The sequence below is a fragment of the Canis lupus genome, chromosome 22 (genome assembly GCF_003254725.2).
Source record: "Canis lupus dingo isolate Sandy chromosome 22, ASM325472v2, whole genome shotgun sequence".
Taxonomy (NCBI): domain Eukaryota; kingdom Metazoa; phylum Chordata; class Mammalia; order Carnivora; family Canidae; genus Canis; species Canis lupus.
Window position 1 is genome coordinate 60,021,158 of NC_064264.1, and position 17,446 is coordinate 60,038,603.

The 17,446-nt window shown below is 59.7% G+C and overlaps 1 protein-coding gene and 1 long non-coding RNA gene across 2 annotated transcripts in view; both read left to right on the forward strand.

Annotated features, from left to right (window-relative positions):
• LOC112655915 (uncharacterized) overlaps positions 1 to 17,446 on the forward strand; it is a 592,361-nt gene that overhangs the window by 536,689 nt on the left and 38,226 nt on the right. The window lies entirely within an intron of this gene.
• On the forward strand, positions 10,655 to 14,913 carry SOX1 (SRY-box transcription factor 1). The gene has a single exon (XM_025441131.3). It carries the CDS (start codon positions 11,181 to 11,183, stop codon positions 12,390 to 12,392), a length of 1,212 nt encoding a protein of 403 aa, XP_025296916.3. The 5' UTR covers positions 10,655 to 11,180; the 3' UTR covers positions 12,393 to 14,913.

Consider the following 17,446-nt stretch of genomic DNA (forward strand, 5'->3'; position numbering starts at 1 on the left):
GCGCGGGGGGTGGGGGGGCGCGGCTCCACCTCCCGCTCAAAACGGCGTCGCAGCTGCTCTCGAACCAACTGCTCAATTCTATTCACTGTCGAGTAGGAACAAAAAAGTGGCTATTTATTAGAATACTTGTTTGGTATTGTTCGGCGCCACACAAAAGGCATTTCATTATGTGCAGGGATCCCCCTTTTTCCAGAGAGAAACAATAACTTGAAATTGTCTTTAAAGTCTTCGCTATCAATAATAAATTTCATTTTCTTGTCTCTCTCGCCCGCAGCGTGTGTGTCTGGGCGGGTGTGCGCGAGGCGGGCGAGCTGCGTGTGCGTGTGCGTGTGCAGCGAGTGTGCGAGCGGGGAGCGTGTGTGCGCGTGTGAGTGTGCGTGCGCGAGGCGCCGTGTCTGCGGTGCAGGCGCCGCCGGGAGCCGACCGGCGGGGGTCCCCGGGCCCGCAGCGCGGGCCGGCAGGTGCGGCGGGCGGAGCGCAGGGGACCCGCGAGCGCGGGAGAAGGAAGTCGCTGTAAGTGCCTGAACTTGCGCAGGGCCGCGGGGCGCTCGGGGCTGGGGAGGGGGCGGGCAGGGCGCAGGGAGGGGCGCGGGGTCTCCGCCGCGACTTCCCGAAGAGGCGTGCGCTGCGTCCCCGTGGCTCCGGTCCTCGCAGGGTACAGGTGGGTAGCTGCGGTGACCGCCGCGGGCCCCTCTCCAGCCGGGGGCGGGCGGGGGGGCGTTGGTCGCGTCCTGCTCCGTACGTTCACTCCTCCCTCCTTCTCGGCTTTTGGGATTGGCCGCCGCCCAGTGGACCGAGGCTTGCTTCGCTCTGGGTCGCCCTGTTTTGGGGAGGGCGGAGGACGGTGGGGCCCCCCTGTGCGGGAGAGCTGGCGGCGGCCCTTTCCCGGCCCCGCGCCCTCACCCCGGGCGCTGCTGGCTCCAGCTCTCGGCCACGCGCGCCCGGCGGCGCCCAGAGCGCAACCCGCCGGTGGAAATTAGGTTTGAAAAATGAACGTGTAGAGCGTGTGCTATTCAGTGAGAGGCGTTTTGGGCAAAGAATGCAACTTGCAGTGACCGACGGTCTTGACGGTGTTCGTGCTGCCACATACACACGCGCGCACACACGCGCACACGCACACGCACGCACATCAGTGAGCAGAGCCCTTGGCAGGCAGCGCATGCCCTGGACCCACCGGGCGCCCGGCCACCGGCCACCACCCCGGGGGCGCGGCCCACGTCTGTCCCGGCCGGCTAGGGGAAGGCGCCCCAAAGTGGGGCCTGGGCGCCCCCAAGTCCCGCCTGCGGAGTGGTGGAGGGGACGCGGCGCGTCCTCCCTCCTCCTGCGAAATCGCTCGCGCTCCCAATCTCCGGCATCTCCGTACGAGGCGGCGCGCGGCCCGGAGCCTCCCGCCCCTGTTTCCCGGGTCTGAGCCGCCCGCCGTGAGGAAAGGTCGCGAAGTTTCAGGGGCGGAATGGATTTCCAGCTGTGGCCGGTGCCGAATGGACGGACCGGGCTGGGCTGGCCTGGCCTGGCCGTCATCGACCGGGAACAGAGCGGGGCTGGCCGCCGCCTACAAGGAACAGGTGTTTGAACACGATAGCGGCCGCCAGTCAATTAACCCATTAAAAGCCCGCTTTACCGCATTGATTTCCCGGAGTGCGGAGGGGCTGGCGTCCCGGAAGGCTCTTTGTGAAGGGCCAGGGCGCGGGGCGGGTGGGGGTGGGCTGCCCCATGTCACCTCAGTCGGCGCAGGGGGCCCCCAAAGCCCGGACCACCGCAACAGTACTGTCCACGCGGTCTGGTCGCGGTTTTCCCTTATGCTGGAGCTGGGCAGGGAGGGGGCCTGCTCCGTTCTACCTCAGGACCACGATCTGGTTACCCCAGGCCCCTTCCCCAGCTCCGGCCTAGCGGGTTGGTGATGCCCGCAGGACAGGCAAAGTGCCCTGCACCGGCCGCTGTCCCAGACACCCAACTGTGGCTGAGGACCACCGGTTAAGGCCGGGATCCACACAGCAAGAAATTCCACCCCCACCCTACCTCCCCTCAGTACTCCCAGGGTTCCTTCCCCCAGCGGCATCTCTCCCGGAAGGAGTGAGGAAGGCCAGTGGCTCTGCCTGAGCATCTGGGAACACAGAGAATGCCAAGCGTGCTCCCTGAAAACGACAGAAAACGTCCAGGTGGTATCCAGTTCTGGTCTTCTTTATTACTGGAAAGGATGGAGCAAAAGACGAGCGAGGCGTGGGAGTCAGCAGGTGCGGGGTGCTGGGGAATGGAGAACAGGACTGGGATTGAAGGGGCTGGGCCTTCTTCGAGGACCCTGGGGGGTGGGGGGAGGACCCTGGTCTCCCTGCCGACCAGTAGAAGGAGATGCTGGGGCTCTGCTCCAGGTAGCAAGTACCTGCTCACTGGCAGGGGATCCAGTCTGCCTGGAAAGGCAGGCGATAACTAGCCCCTTCTCTAGGAGCAAATGTAGCTGTGTGTTTTGAGGGCTGAACACAATTTTAGTCAAAATATAAAGAAAGCATAGAATTCAAACCCTGCAACCTAAAAACCCCTCCTCTGCTCCTTGGTGGGGCCCTTTGTCCTTTTGGGGTCACTCCCCAGAGTGTGGATGCCAGTCCAGGAGCAGTCAGCCCCTGAAGGGAGAGACAGTGACAGCAGCCCAATGGAGAGGTGGAGCTTCCTTTACCTGGTTTTGCAGGAAACTATGTTTACCCACTTTTTCCTCACCACCCACAAGATTTAAGGTCCCCAGGCCATCTAAAACAAGGCTCTTTCTCTCTCTGATCCACCAAACCTCCTTCCATGTCATTCTCATGGTGTCTGCCCCACCTGCACCCCCCAGTTAGTTAGCACCCTGTGGAGGAAAGGCATCCCTGGGGATGCTTTGGGGGTGGGCTGCAGGTCCTCCCCTATCCCTCCTGTCCAAAGCCTGCCACAAATAACGGCAAATGAATAATACAAGCGTGCTCTCCAGAAAGGCCCACAAGCTCAGGTGGGCTCCAGGCCTTCACCCAGTAGGAGGGAAATCTGATTTTCCCTCCTGGGGACAGCTGGTGTCTGTCCCTGCCAGGTAAGATAACTGGCATTACAGTGGAGCCAGCGGGCCCCTCTCTTCATTCAGAGCGCAAGGCAGTGGTGCTGGCTCTGGAGCCCAATCCCACTGCCGGAGATCTCAGCGAACCCATTTCTGTGTTTGCAGTTTTCTGAAGTAAGCAACACACGCAACTGAAAGGCTTGAAATCGTGTCAAAGTGATGTTTTAATCTCATTGAAAAGTGTATTAAAGGACAAGATGTAATTTATGTGAGACGCTTCGATGAAAGGAGAGATTGGAGTGGATGGTCCTTTCACTCCTGTGAACCCCGTGTCATGTTGATATTGAAGCCTGTGTAGCTAATCTAATTTGCAATAACAGGGGCGGCCTGTAAGAAAAAGCATCTCTGATTTCACTTTATTTCTTTTCATATAGAAATTCCTTATGACTTGTCTCCTCTTGTGAATGATGCCTTTTCTATGTGGGGCTAATGAGAGAATGTGAGACAGGGCTGTCTCCCGCTCAGTGTGGCTCTTTCCTGCAAACACCCCTGGTCACTGGCTCACCTGGCCTCGCCTGGACTCGGTGGGGACGCTGCAGGGCTTGAAAGAGCCATTCTGAGCTCTGCAGAAACTGCTGGAGGCAGCCTTCAGAGCCAGAGCCTACTGGGCATGTAGGTTCACCTGCAGGGGCTGCTTGGAGAGCCAGAGAGCCGAGGACTCTGGCTTTGCAAGTTAGCTCCATCAGAGGCCCCAGATCCTCAGATCTTTACATTCTGCACATTTTAATTTAAATAGGAAGCTCCCCCCCCCCCCATCCTGGAAAGTTTGATCTTGGTTGAGTCTTTACGCTACCTTAGAAAACCAAACACACCTACTGTCAGAGGAGCTGCTTTGTGTTCTTATTATCACATGGGACACGAGCATTCTTTACCAATAAAAACCTACACGCTTTAGAAAATTACAACTTTTGTACAATGTAACAAGGTGTATTCAAACTGTTAATTATGGGGGGTTGTGTAAATGAAACTTTACCAGTGACCCATTTAATTTTGTGGTAATTACTGACAAAATAAGACAAGGATGAATCACAATGCAGTATATTTATCTTGAAGGAGACTATTGCGCTGAGGTAGTTAAGCCAAGGAGGAAGACAAAATTTGCGAGGGGGGGGGAGTTGCAGAAATACAGAAAATACATAAAAACCACACTATGAAATTATTCGGGTTAAGACAGCAGAAAACGCGACTCAGGTGGTCTCCTTATAAAACCCATACGGCATTTTGTCCTCAAAATCCAAGGCTCTGGCGCTGTCAGGTCAGCTGCGCGGATTCACCGGCTAGAGCTCGACTCCCGGGGTCCTCCCCGGGGGGCTCTTGCAGCCCTGCCTCGGCTCTGGGCGACACGCGCCCCTGGGAGGACAGGCTGGAGGGCGCAGCAGCCGGGCCGGGGAGGGCCGGGGCGGGCCGGGGCGGGCCGGGGCCGGCAGGCGGAGGCGGACGGGGCGGACGGGGCTGGGGTGGGGCGCGGACGGCCCGGGCCGGCTTGTCTCCGCGGGCGCGTCTGGAGGCCACTTCCTTCCCGGCTGCGTCGCGGGACGGCAGGGACTGGCGGGGCGCGCGGTTTCCTGGTCCAGCTCCACCTGCGGCCCCAGCATCGGGCAGTGGCTTGGCCAAGGCCCACCGGCCAGGCTGCTGGGCACTAGCCCGGGTTCCCGCTCCAACCGCTCACTCGCCAAGCTGTGAATAGGTGTGGACACGAGCATGCGGGCAGCGTGCGTCCTGCGCGCCCGCCGCGCCGGGGACCCGGACGGCCGCCCTTGGCCGGTGGACGCCGGGCCCGCGAGAGGTGGGAGCCCGGGCAGAGCTGGCGTCTTTGGAGGCCGCCCCGCAGAACTGCGCGCTACCGCTGCGCGCGGCCCAGCTCTCCGCCTCGGTCGGTTGGGTGTGGGCTGAGTGGGGGCACCCTCGAGGGGACAGAGCGCCCAGGCGTCTGGGGCAGGTGGCCCCGCCGACATTCCGGTGGGAAAGTTTCCCCCAAAAGGGCCGGGCGGACGGAGCGGCAGGAGGAGCCCGCGGCGGCGAGGCCCGGGCGGCCAGACACCCCAGCTCCGCGCCGGCCGGCGCCCTCCCTCCTGGGCTCCCGCAGCTCCGCCAGGGCCAAGGCCGCGAGGCTCCCCTCGGGTCCCAGCGTTTCCCTCCCCTTGTCTTCTCTCTTTCATTCATAAACCTGGTGGCTACAGACGCAGCTTGAATATTGACGTCTCTCCCCCAACTGCTCTGCCGTTAACCCAATTACAGAATTCATCAAGAACTGTGTTGAATTATCTCTTTCCATACAGTATCAGCATTAGCCTAATTAAAAGCTATAATGTCTGATATAATGATTAAATCGTTAGCTCTGCTGTAGGGAAGCAATATTTTGTTTTCCCTTCAATTAGAAGCTGATTGAGGTTTTCAGAGCAGGTCAGCTGTGAAATTTGAATTATATGTGTGAGTACTGCTCACAGGGTGAGCCCCTACTCGAAAGCTCCCAGAGATTCTCCAAATGCTTTCACCCAGAGAGCTAGGAGGCACAGAACAACACACACGCACGCACACACACAGGGTTGTTTGCTCTTCAGTGTGAATTTACGGATCTCCACACTGATGGCTGCAAAGAAAACCGTGCCTGCTTTCCAGGGGAAGGGCTTTATGTCGCCTCTCCTGCAGGCGCTCAGGCTCAGCCCTCCAAATCCAGACGCTCGCGGGGGAAGGACAGGATGACGGACTCAGAGCAACGGCAAAGGTCCCCTGCTCTTGTGGCTACCCCTTAAATGGCACAGGGGCCGCTGCGGGTTCCACATGGCGAGGGCTCTCCTCCTTCCTCTTTCCCCTCTTCCAGGACTATTTTTTCCCCTTTAAAAGGAAAAAAAAAAAAATCAACAAAGAAACTTTTGTGCTACTTTGGCTCCGTTGGCTTTTTTTGGGAACAACAGGTCAAATTGGCAGGGGCGGGGGCAGGGGCAGGGGCAGGGGCAGGGGCGGGGGCGGGGGGCGCCGGACGGACGAGGGCCCGCACAGCTCCCAGGCCTGTCCCCAGCGCACCCTGACTTCGCCGAGCCCGAAGCCGGGCGCCAGGCTGCAGGAGCCGGGACCCGGGCGAGGCGGCAGGAGCGGGGGCCAGAGGCGGGCGGCGCGGGGAGGCGAGGCGGCGAGGGCGGCGGCGGCCAGCAGACGGCGATCGCGGCCCGCGCTCCCGCGGCTCCCGGCTGGGGGCGGGGGGGGACGGGACGCGGCCTCCTCCGCCGCCCTCCGGCGCTGTCCCCCTCCAGGGGCCCCCGGCCGGTGCCGCGGCCCCTCCCACCTCTCCAGGGTCTGCGCCTCCTGTCGGCGGAGGCGACCTCCAAGGCCTCCGCCGCCGCCTCGCCCGCGCTCGCCCTCTCCGCCGCCTTCTCCGCCTCCCCTCTTGCTCTCCTCCGACCACTTTTTCTCTCTCTCCCACTCTGACCTTGAAGTGGCGCCTCCCTCCTTCAGGATTTGCCTCCCTAGACTCTGGTCTTAGCCTTTTGGGGCGACTCCGGAGCCCGGGTGCACGGAGCCGCGTACGCGGGGCCTGGGTTGTCCACAGGCCCGGGAAGCCGCAAGAACCGGACGGTGGGGGGCAGCGGCCGGTGGTCTGCGCGCACCTTCGGGCGGATGCGCCCAGGACGGGCCGACGGCGCCGAGGCCCCAGAAGACAGGCGTCCTCAGGCGGCGCGGCCTCCCTCCGGTGACCTTTCACTGACTCCCGGCCCCACCCCCAACTCCTGACCTGTCCATCTTTCCACTTGCTTGGAGGTCTAGGCGGGCGCTGGTAGCGAAAATCGCCTCTAGGTGCCTGCAAGGTAGCTCTCATGTAAAGATTGCTAGGGGCAGTCTACAGGGGTCTGTATGCACAGTGACCCGCCTTGCTTCCCGGGTTTGTCCTGAGCACAACCACGGGGAGAGGGGGAAAGCCAGAGCCAAAAGTTTTAGTTACTCCACAAAAGCAGTAGAGGTTACTGGTGTTAGAAGTCCCGAACTCAGTTTATTTGAAAGTCAAGGGCTCTTGTATAACTGCCTAAATACATCACACACATGCATATGCGTATGTTATGTACACCTACACACCTGTGTATGCGTATGGCTATATCCTGCATGAACACGTGTTTATATATGCATATATGTATATATATTCTGCATTGTGTACACACGTATGCATGTACATATACTCTTTGTGCACATACGTATGGATGCACAAGCATATATGTGTAGATTATTTCCTCTGACCAGGCTTGGGTCTGAATTTTCTTTCAGGATCATATCCACAAGTCAAATAAAAGAACAGAATGTATCTTTACTTATCCATATTTCCAAGTTGATCTTCACTTTGGCATTTTGCCCAAAGAGCTACACTGAAGTCTCTGAGAAGCCAAAAGAGCAAATTTGGTCAGTCGACACCAAAGTGACCCTTCGCTCAGGGTCTGGGCCCTGACGTTACTGGGAAATAGTCTAGTCTGCCTTCAGATCCTCCAGCACCCAACCTTTGAAAAGCCCTCCATCTGAAGGAGGCCCCAGCCGACCTGGTGAGGGGTGGGAGGGAGAAATGAAACTGGAGAGAGGCAGTGTTTTTCAAACTGGTTTTTGGACTGTTTCCTTTTAAAGAGTCACTGGGGAGACAGGTCAGAAGGAGCAAGCAGAGGCTCCCAAAAGCCATTAGCGGCGGGAGTTTGATATGGCACTCCTCAATCTTCATGCCAGGATGGAAGGCACTGAGAGGTCTGGCACTCACGGCCCTGCCACTGCCTAACTGGCATAGGCAGCTGCTGCCAATCATCTATCGCTTGGCAACAAGTTACACCTGCGGCTCTGGTTTAATGCTTCTGCACATGGGCACCCATAGTGCACCCGCTTGGGCCAAGGGAACATCTCATCACTAAAAAGGGCTTACGGAGAGTGCCCCGAACGCTAAGCACCAGCATGATCTCACACAAGGCTAAACCATTTACCTCCTATTTAGATGCTCTGGAAAACAAGAGTAACATCGTATTTGGAAACAATTTTCAGGACTATGGTAGAAAGAAACCAGACCATTTCAAAGTCGGCTATCCAAGTTCCCAAAAGCATAAAGCATTCCTGCAATGCTAACTGGAGTGCAGGGTGTTTATAAAATAAATTGCTCCATTGATATGGAAAATAATGTGCCAAGCCTGACTCACACAAAGCATTTTCAGGGGGTCTTAGGCTATTTAGTTTAAAATCTAAATTGAAAAGCAGAGGAAAAGAAATCTTTCAACTGCTAAGTGGATAATATAGTTTATAATTTGTAAACCATTTCCTTTATTTCAGTCTTGCTGACTTTCTATAACACACTGGATCTCACTGCACACCCATCGCCTCCTAAATTATCAAAAGAAAAAAACGGGTCTGTAGCGTTCTTAAACAATATCCTTGTTCTTTTTTTGTTCACTTACAATGTAACTGATATTTGGAGGTAGTGCGTACAACAAATCAAAAGATTTAACAAACTCGATTGATGAAATGAGAAGGTAGTTGAAAAGCAAGTTTATAACCTAGATATTTAGTGAAAAACTAAATACAAAATGACGTTTCCTTTCTAATATAATTATGTATCACTGATGAGTTCACTAGGAAATGCTGAATGGCCTGAAACGGAAGCAGTTCAATCTGCAGAAACGGATTTGCGGCTGCACCCCTTACTGTACAACCTTGAAGTAGTAGTAAAAAAAAGGCTACAATAACAATCATAGTGACTGAGAGGAGAGAAAGGATTCCTGCACCCTGGACCAGCAGCAGTAGTAGGGTCAGGACAGTCACAACCTGAGATTGATTGATTGATTGATTAATTTTTTTGATGGAGGGAAGGTGTCACGTATTCACTGTCCAATATACTTCAACATCCGTATTAGTACGCTCAGGGTCATCCTCATCCTCACAGGTTTACCTCGACTACGAGGCGCTGGGTTCACGTAGGTTAGGCTCGGCTTTACCCACCCGCCGGCACCTGCCTCCACGGTGAGCACACTGACGCCCGCGTGGAGTACGCATGACCGAGGCTTGGGCTCAACGGATTCTCTGCAAGAAGGCTTTGGGCCACTCATGATTCGGACTGACACCGTCGCGTGAGCGCAACGGTGGGGGCTTGGAGATTGTGGGTCCCCATATGGAAGAAGACACTTTCAAGTCTGGGAACTGTAACCGCAAGTGGGGCCTTCCTCCTCCCGAGAGCCAGGCCTTTGGTTCGCGTCCTGTAGGAACGCTTGGTCGTGAGGCTCCACTTGTCCCGTCCCGTGTCCAGTGGGCCCCGCTCCGTTCACACGGTTCTCAGGTCTTAGGTAAACAGCTGCTGGAAGATTCGCTCCAGAAGAGCGCCGGCTCCATCGTTCTTTTGCGATTCAAACAAACTTTTCCTACTGTTGTTGAGTCACTACTAGATTCCAGATAGATCCTGCTGTTTCCGAGCCCCCTAGCAATTACTTTGGAGAAAGAAACCTCAAGGAGAGAGGCGGGGTACGCGCCTATAACCCTCAGGCTCATTAAAAGACTCTCAAAAAAAAAAAAAAAAAAAAAGTTGAGAGCTGATGCTCCTAGCAGCTCTGGAGCCAAGTGTGGTGAAAATGCCTCCTCCTCCCTTAGGGGAATTCTCGCGGCCAGGGCTGGGAAGGCCATCCTACAAGAGGGGGCACTGGAGAACTTCGTCCTAGCGCGGTGGAGCAGGTGCCCCTGGAGGGTCGCGCAGGAGGACCCGTGGGGGGCGTTCGAGTGGCGGATCTCAAACGCCCCCCGCCGCCCCCACCCCCACCCCCACCCCCACCCCCGGCTCCCGAGGGCGCACCCGTCCCTCCCAGGCCTCGGGCCCAGCTGGGGGAGAGGTCACCGCCACGGCCCCAACTTTCCCGCTCCCCGCGAGCGCCGAGCTGGCCGCCGGGGGTGCAGAGGAGCTGGGTCTCTCTCCACCGCGCTCGTCGAAACAAGGCTCGCGGTGGCATCCCCACCCCACCCCCCGCCCCTCCTGTCGCTGTGCCTCCCGCCCCGAACGATTCTTTCTTCGTCTCCGCTTTTAAACCCAACCTTAATCGTTCGGAGCGCGCGGGCGGGAGAGGCGAGGAGGGCGAGCTTGGGGTTCGCCGCCGCCGCCGCCGCCGCGCGCGCTCAGGAAGCAGCGTGGCTGTGCCCCCTCCCGAGCCTCCTTCCCCCTCCTTCCTGCCCCTGCACCCCCTCCTTCCTCCCCTCCTCCCGCCCCGCCGCCCGCGCCCGGAGCATCTACTCCCTCCCCACGTCACTCGCCAGCGCGCCATGCAAATCACCGCCGCCGCCGGCTCCCATTGGCCGCGGCGCGCTCATTTAATGGCAGCCCGGGCCCGGCGTATGGCTGCTGGGCCCCGCGCGCCGCCGGCCCCGCGTGCGCCTCCGCTCCGAGCGCACGGCCTCGGGCAGGCAGTGGGCAGCCAGGCCCGGGCTCGGCGGCCCCGCTCTCCGGCCCTCTCCGCGCGCCTGCGCTCCTAGCGCTGCCCCCTGCCCCCTCCCCCACCGCCCCCCTCCGCGGCCCCCTCGGCGCCTCGCTCCCCCACCCCCACCCCCACCCCACCCCCACCCCACCCCCCGGCACCTGGGACCGGCACATGCCCAGCGCACGCGGCGCGCCGCGCTGCTAGAAGTTGCAGCCCGGAGTTGGAGGCCGCTGAGGACCCGGTGCAGGAGGAAGGCGGCAGCGCGCGGCGGCGGCGGCGGCCGGCGAGGAGGAGGCGGGCAGCCCCGGGCCAGGCCCCGCGCCCCGCTCGCGTCCCGAAAAGTGGAGCCGCAACTTGGGCACGACTGCACCTGTTTGCACCGCTCCGCCGAGGCGACCGGGCTGCGGCGACGGCGACCCCGGCCATCGCCCCCCTCGGCAAGTGGTTTGGGCGCTTGGGCGCGAGGAGAAACTTTGCACCTGCGAGCCGGACCTGCGCCGAGGGCGTGTGCCGCCGCCTCTCGTCCCGTGGTTGCCTCCGCCTCCCCCCGCTCTTCTCTGCGGTAGGACCTCTCCCCCGCCCCACGTCCCGCTCCGTTCGACCGAGCCCCTGTCCGCCCCCCACCCCGCGGCCGACTCTTCTATGCCCCGGGCCCTCCCCGCGCGGTGCCGGTGAACCCGCGGGCCGCCCCGATGTACAGCATGATGATGGAGACCGACCTGCACTCGCCTGGCGGCGCCCAGGCCCCCACGAACCTGTCGGGCCCGGCCGGGGCCGGCGGCGGCGGGGGCGGCGGGGGCGGCGGCGTCGGCGGCGGCGGCGGCGGCGGCGGCGGGGTCGCCAAGGCCAGCCAGGACCGGGTCAAGCGGCCCATGAACGCCTTCATGGTGTGGTCGCGCGGGCAGCGGCGCAAGATGGCCCAGGAGAACCCCAAGATGCACAACTCGGAGATCAGCAAGCGCCTGGGCGCCGAGTGGAAGGTCATGTCCGAGGCCGAGAAGCGGCCGTTCATCGACGAGGCCAAGCGGCTGCGCGCGCTGCACATGAAGGAGCACCCGGATTACAAGTACCGGCCGCGCCGCAAGACCAAGACGCTGCTCAAGAAGGACAAGTACTCGCTGGCCGGCGGGCTGCTGGCGGCGGGCGCGGGCGGCGGCGGCGCGGCCGTGGCCATGGGCGTGGGCGTGGGCGTGGGCGTGGGCGCGGCGGCCGTGGGCCAGCGCCTGGAGAGCCCGGGCGGCGCGGCGGGCGGCGGCTACGCGCACGTCAACGGCTGGGCCAACGGCGCCTACCCCGGCTCGGTGGCGGCGGCGGCGGCGGCCGCGGCCATGATGCAGGAGGCGCAGCTGGCCTACGGGCAGCACCCGGGCGCGGGCGGCGCGCACCCGCACCCGCACCCGCACGCGCACCCGGCGCACCCGCACCCGCACCACCCGCACGCGCACCCGCACAACCCGCAGCCCATGCACCGCTACGACATGGGCGCGCTGCAGTACAGCCCCATCTCCAACTCGCAGGGCTACATGAGCGCCTCGCCCTCGGGCTACGGCGGCCTCCCCTACGGCGCCGCGGCCGCCGCCGCCGCCGCCGCGGGCGGCGCGCACCAGAACTCGGCAGTGGCGGCCGCGGCGGCCGCGGCGGCCGCGTCGTCGGGCGCCCTGGGCGCGCTGGGCTCGCTCGTCAAGTCCGAGCCGAGCGGCAGCCCCCCTGCCCCCGCGCACTCGCGGGCGCCGTGCCCCGGGGACCTGCGCGAGATGATCAGCATGTACTTGCCCGGCGGGGAGACCGGAGACCCGGCGGCCGCGGCGGCCGCGGCGGCGCAGAGCCGGCTGCACTCGCTGCCGCAGCACTACCAGGGCGCGGGCGCGGGCGTCAACGGCACGGTGCCCCTGACGCACATCTAGGGACGCGGGGACACCGCGGCCCGGCCCCGGCACGGACCCCTCGGCGCTCCTGCGCGGAGCGGGGCGCGGGCGGCACGCGCACGCCCCCGCCCCCGCCTCTCCCTCCCGGGAGCTCCTGGGGACCTCCGGGCGCACGGGCGCACGGCGGTGCGGACTGACTTCAGCGTTTTCTTGAGACGTTTTGTACAGTATTTATCATTCCCGGAGGACGAGAAGGCGTTTTCTTTGCTCGAGGGGACAAAGAGCAGACCCAGCGAGAGGCGACTCCAACTTTTCTAGCCCGGCCCGCGCGCCCTCGCCCATCCCGCACCGCTTCCCGAAGGCGCTCGGCCGCCCTGCGCGGGTGCCGAGGCCGGTCTCATTCGTTATCGATGTCGTAGGGCAGATCCAAACACGAGTTTTTCGTAGCTGTTACCGCCTTTCTGAGTTGGTTTGTTAATTTATACAAAGAGGTCTCCCCGCTCCCTTCAGATGGCAGCGTTATATTCTGGGTTTTGTAAAACTTTCTGTATCTGAGCATTTCCTTTTTTTGTTTGTTTGTTTTTGTTTTTGTTTTGTTTTGTTTTGTATTCTTTCTTGTAAATGCATTGTGAAATTTTTATTTTAGGCATTGCGGTGTGGGGAGGGGGTTTCAGATTATGTACATAGTTTCCAAAAGTCTTTCTTCTAAAACCGAAAAAAAAAAAAAGACCTCTCCTTAAAAAAAAAAAAAAAAAAAAGCAAAACAAAATGCATCGACTTTTGAATCAATAAATTTAAGAGAGAAAAGAAAAAGCCCACTTTTCCCCCATAATTTGGAACGTGCTAATTTTATATGCATGTTTTGTGAGCTCAAAATACGATTGGTAAATCTGACGGAGGAGGAATGATCGGCATAAACTAAAAGTGAGGGATCCTCAGGGGGACGGTGCGATCTTCACGGAGCTCCTTTCAGTGCAAGGGAAGAAAGTTTAAATCGATGGATTATTTTGTAGCATTTATAGTGTTGATACGGATCAAGAAATAATTACTAGGATTTAAAACAACAACAACAACAACACCGGCCCTCGTTTTACAGCCTGGCCCTGTGGCGCGTTGTCTTTTCTGACCGCGGGCCGGCTGGCGGCTCCGAGTCCTCCAGCGGCCCCGGGCTGCAGGAGAAGGCCCCCGATGGAGGGACCAGGCTAGGGAGCAGGGACAAAGACCGCCGCGGGGTCGCCGAGGCCCCCGTTCCCCTGCAATTTAACAACATTGCAAATGGAATTTATCAGAATCTGGCTCAAGGGAACACTCTTTGAACCAAAATGTACTGCATCCCTCTTCAGCCCCTCCCTCTGACTTCTTTCTCCTTGGGAAAGGGCAAAGTGATCTTGAATTTTCTCTCTCCGCCTCCCCCCACGCACACACTCGACCACCCCCCTATCCCCAGCGTCAACTGGGATACACAAACTGCTGTTTATTATTCCTGATGAGATCGGAGGGTGTTTGATGCTTTAAATTTTTTAATTATATTTTTTCTAGGTGTTTATGGGTACATTGCAGTTTTTTTCTGGAATTTAAAGTTTTCTGTAAAACTTTTGTCTTCAAGTAATCTGACAGCATTAAATATTGCATTTAAAAGTTATACTGTAGCAAATACATTTTGAAATTAGTCACAACATAAAGATGAAATTATATTTTGAGGGGAAAAAAAGCCTTTAGTCTACATCAAGATGTGTTGATTTCATCAGCCCTATTAAGCCTCCTGTTCATTTTCTTTTTTCTTTTTTCTTTTTTTTTTTTGTACTGGAATGAGCATAGACTATCCCAAAATGGGCCCATGTTAGGTTAATGAGAACCACATTCAGCCTCCATTGGAGAATGACTTTAAGTAAAATGCTAACCTGGCAATTGATATGTGTAATTTTTTGGAGTCATTGATAATTCTGCTTAAACCATGCATTTTTTTAAAGTGACTGCAAAAAATCTCAAGAATGATATCCACTGCTTCTTTCTAACGAGGTAATAAAGTCCCCTCTTTTTTTCCTTTTTTTTTTTTTTTTTTAAAGCTTCAGCAATCTGATCCTTTGTGAAGCAGTTGTTCCTGAAAGTATTTGGATATATATATGGATTGCTGAGTGAATCAGCATCAGAAATAGTCGGGGAATAAGTGAATGAATGCCACACACCGTCTCCTCTGGGAGATGCCCTGGGAAATTCTGTAATGCTCTGTTAATTCACCACACCCAGCTTAAGGAGCAGGCCACATTGACTCTGAAATGTACAGTTAAATAGACTCTCTGGGTTCTTTTGCTAACTCCTCATCTCAACATCGCCCTGCATTTACTAAACTGGCAGACAGATGTGCGGCCACGCTCACATATGTGTGCCCTCAGGTTTGTATCTAGACTCAGCTATGGGCATCCAAGTCTTAGCACATCACACTACTAGTAATGTGGGTCACACTGGGAGTGTTTCAAACTAGAAAAAGTTTAGCAGCATGCAGGAGTTCCAGCCAGAGATATTCTTGGTTTCCTGGAAGGTGGGCTTATAGTTTGGCTCCCCCCCACCCCCACCCCACCATGTGCCTCATACATAGCTGAAATTCAATGCCAGATGCTGGGAGCCACTTTGTTAAAAGCCCAGGATGATCTTAAAATAGGAATTCCTTAAATGCAGTGAATTTGTATTGTTGATTGGAACGACAGAGAGAAAAGGAAATAGAAATTCGTTAATGATTCCATTTGGAAAGAAGCCGGGATGGGGGAGCAGACGGAGGCTAGCCTTCGTTTGGGGACAGAGACCTTATCACCCCCGCAGCGTTTCTCTGACTTGCATTGGTGGAGAAAATATCCACTGGGCCCTGGAAAGGTCTCACTAACCGTGGGTCGGTCTTGTCAAGGTCCTGCTCATCGTACTCACAAAATGAAAGTGTTTGATGATTTCTATATGATGGCTGGAACACTGCCCAAATCACAGGGTGGTATTTCTATCGCTTATTCCAATTTTATTAGAAACCTGGGTGGAGACCGCGGACAGGACTCGTTGGGGGGCCTTGGACTAAGTTTGCAGAACTTCGTGCCCGGCCGGCTAGAGCGGCGGTGGGCCGCGCGGGCTGCCCAAGCAGAGGGTGGCACGGTTTGCTGGTGTGTGTGTGTGCGTGGGGGGTGGGGGGGGTCCTCTCGTCCTTCACCATCACCCTTAAACTAACGGGCCCTTTTTGTTGTCGTTGCTGAGACTGACACCAGCCCCCGCGCCCGGCCAAGAAACCCACCAGTAGCGAGGTGAAGTGAATTAATTGTAGAGCCGGGCGCGGGCTCGGCGTGCCTGCTAGGCAGATGTGTCGGGTAGCGTGACTGATAGGTCTATTAAAATCATGCATGTGGGAGAAGAATAACACGCATATTCACGCATTTCATTTCCCGACAAAGACTGGGCCATGCACAGATCTATCTCCGGAACATTCCGGCGAATTCGAGAGAGCACCCCGGGCCCCGGAAGGCGCGCTCCAGAGCGGCCTGGCGCTGGCACCCACCGCCCACCGGGCCCTCTGTGCCCGCCCGCCCCCTCTCCGTGCCTCCCCGGCCCCCTCCCCCTCCGCGCTTCCGCAGCCGGGCCCGCGGGGCAGAGGCTCCAGAAACGGCGGCGGCAGAATGTAATAATAGGTTTGATTCCTTGGAAACTTCAAGTGAAAAGCAGACTTGGCCTTGGCGCAGCTCCTTCTCCGGCACGACTATTCGGCGGGATTGAAAGGCCCGGCCAGCAGGGGAGGAGAGGGGAGGGGGCGCAGGCCCCCTGGGCGAGCAGCCGGGGGAGGTGGGTCCGATCCCCGCCTCCCGGCCTGCAGGGTCGGGACGACGCTGAGCCTGGCGAGGGACGCTGGGACCCCTCACCCTCACGCCCCCCCACCCCGCCTGCGCAACGGCCCCGGCCCGGCCCCGCCCCCCAGCCCGACGGCAGGGCCCCGCTGGGGCCGCGGAGCCCTGACCCCTGCCTGCCCATCCCTCGCCCCCGCCGGCCCTTGGTCTCCAGCCGCGCGCCCCCGGGAATCCAGGGCGCAGGGCGCAGGGCGCAGGGCGCGCGGCCCGGGTCTCCTGGGTGGGGGGGGGGGCGGGGGGGCGGCCCCCGGGCTTGGCCCTCGCCCTCTCCCGGCCGAGGGGCGGTGAGGCCCCAGCCGTGGCGGCTTCCCGGCCTGGGCGCCCCGCTGCCCCGTTTGCACCCCTTCCCCGCCGGCTAGCCGCTCACGGGTCCCGCGTCTCCCCCCGCCCCTCTCCCCCCGCACCTCCGGCCCCTCCCGCCTGCGGCTCCGTCCCTCTCTCTGCGCGCTCGGCCTCCCTTTGTCCTCGGCGCGACCGTCTCCGCCCCGCGCCCTGGGCCCTCGTCGCCCCGCGGCTCCCCGGGCGCTGCCTCCGAGCGGGCCGGGGTCGCCAGGCGCCCGGACGCGGCCCACCCCCCGCCCCCAGCCGATCGCTCCGGCTCGCGCGAAAGGGGTGGGAACTCCGACACCCACTGGGAGCCCGCGGCCCGGCGCCCGCCGCGACCCTCCCGGTGCAGCCCGGGCTCCCGGCCCCGCGGTGTCAGCCGCGGGGGATTACAGTGACGGATGCGAGGGGAAGGCAGAGTGTTTTTGTGTTTAGAGAGAGCGGGATTAGTGGAGAGAAAGTCCTGACCTGGGGTCAGCTGCAAGTCAAACCCTTTTACAATCAGGGAGCGGAACAAGCACCGCTCCCGGCCGCGCCGCAACACGTGGGAGGAAGGAGGCAACGGAGAGGCCGCACCCCCCCTTCCCCGGCCTGCGGGGTGTGAGGGAGGAAGGGAGGGAGGGGGAGATGGGGGGCGTGCACCCCTGGGCTGCGAGGTGGAGGGCGGGAGGGGGGAGCGGGGCCTGCAGCCCCCGGCTGCGGGGTGGGGGGCAGGGGGAACAGGGGGACGGGAGGGGGGAGATTGGGGGCCGCACCCCCAGGCTGCGGGGAGGGGACAAAGGGGAGGAGGGAGAGAGGGGATGGGGATCCCGCAGCCCTGGGCGGGGGAGGGGCTGAGGTGAGGGACCAGTGCTCCCGGCGGAGGAGCCTCACTGGAGGGGCCCCCCGGCGTGG

Bases quoted from the DNA above. Each gene is read 5' to 3' on its own strand.
- SOX1 (XM_025441131.3), top strand. From the start codon at position 11,181: ATGTACAGCATGATGATGGAGACCGACCTGCACTCGCCTGGCGGCGCC.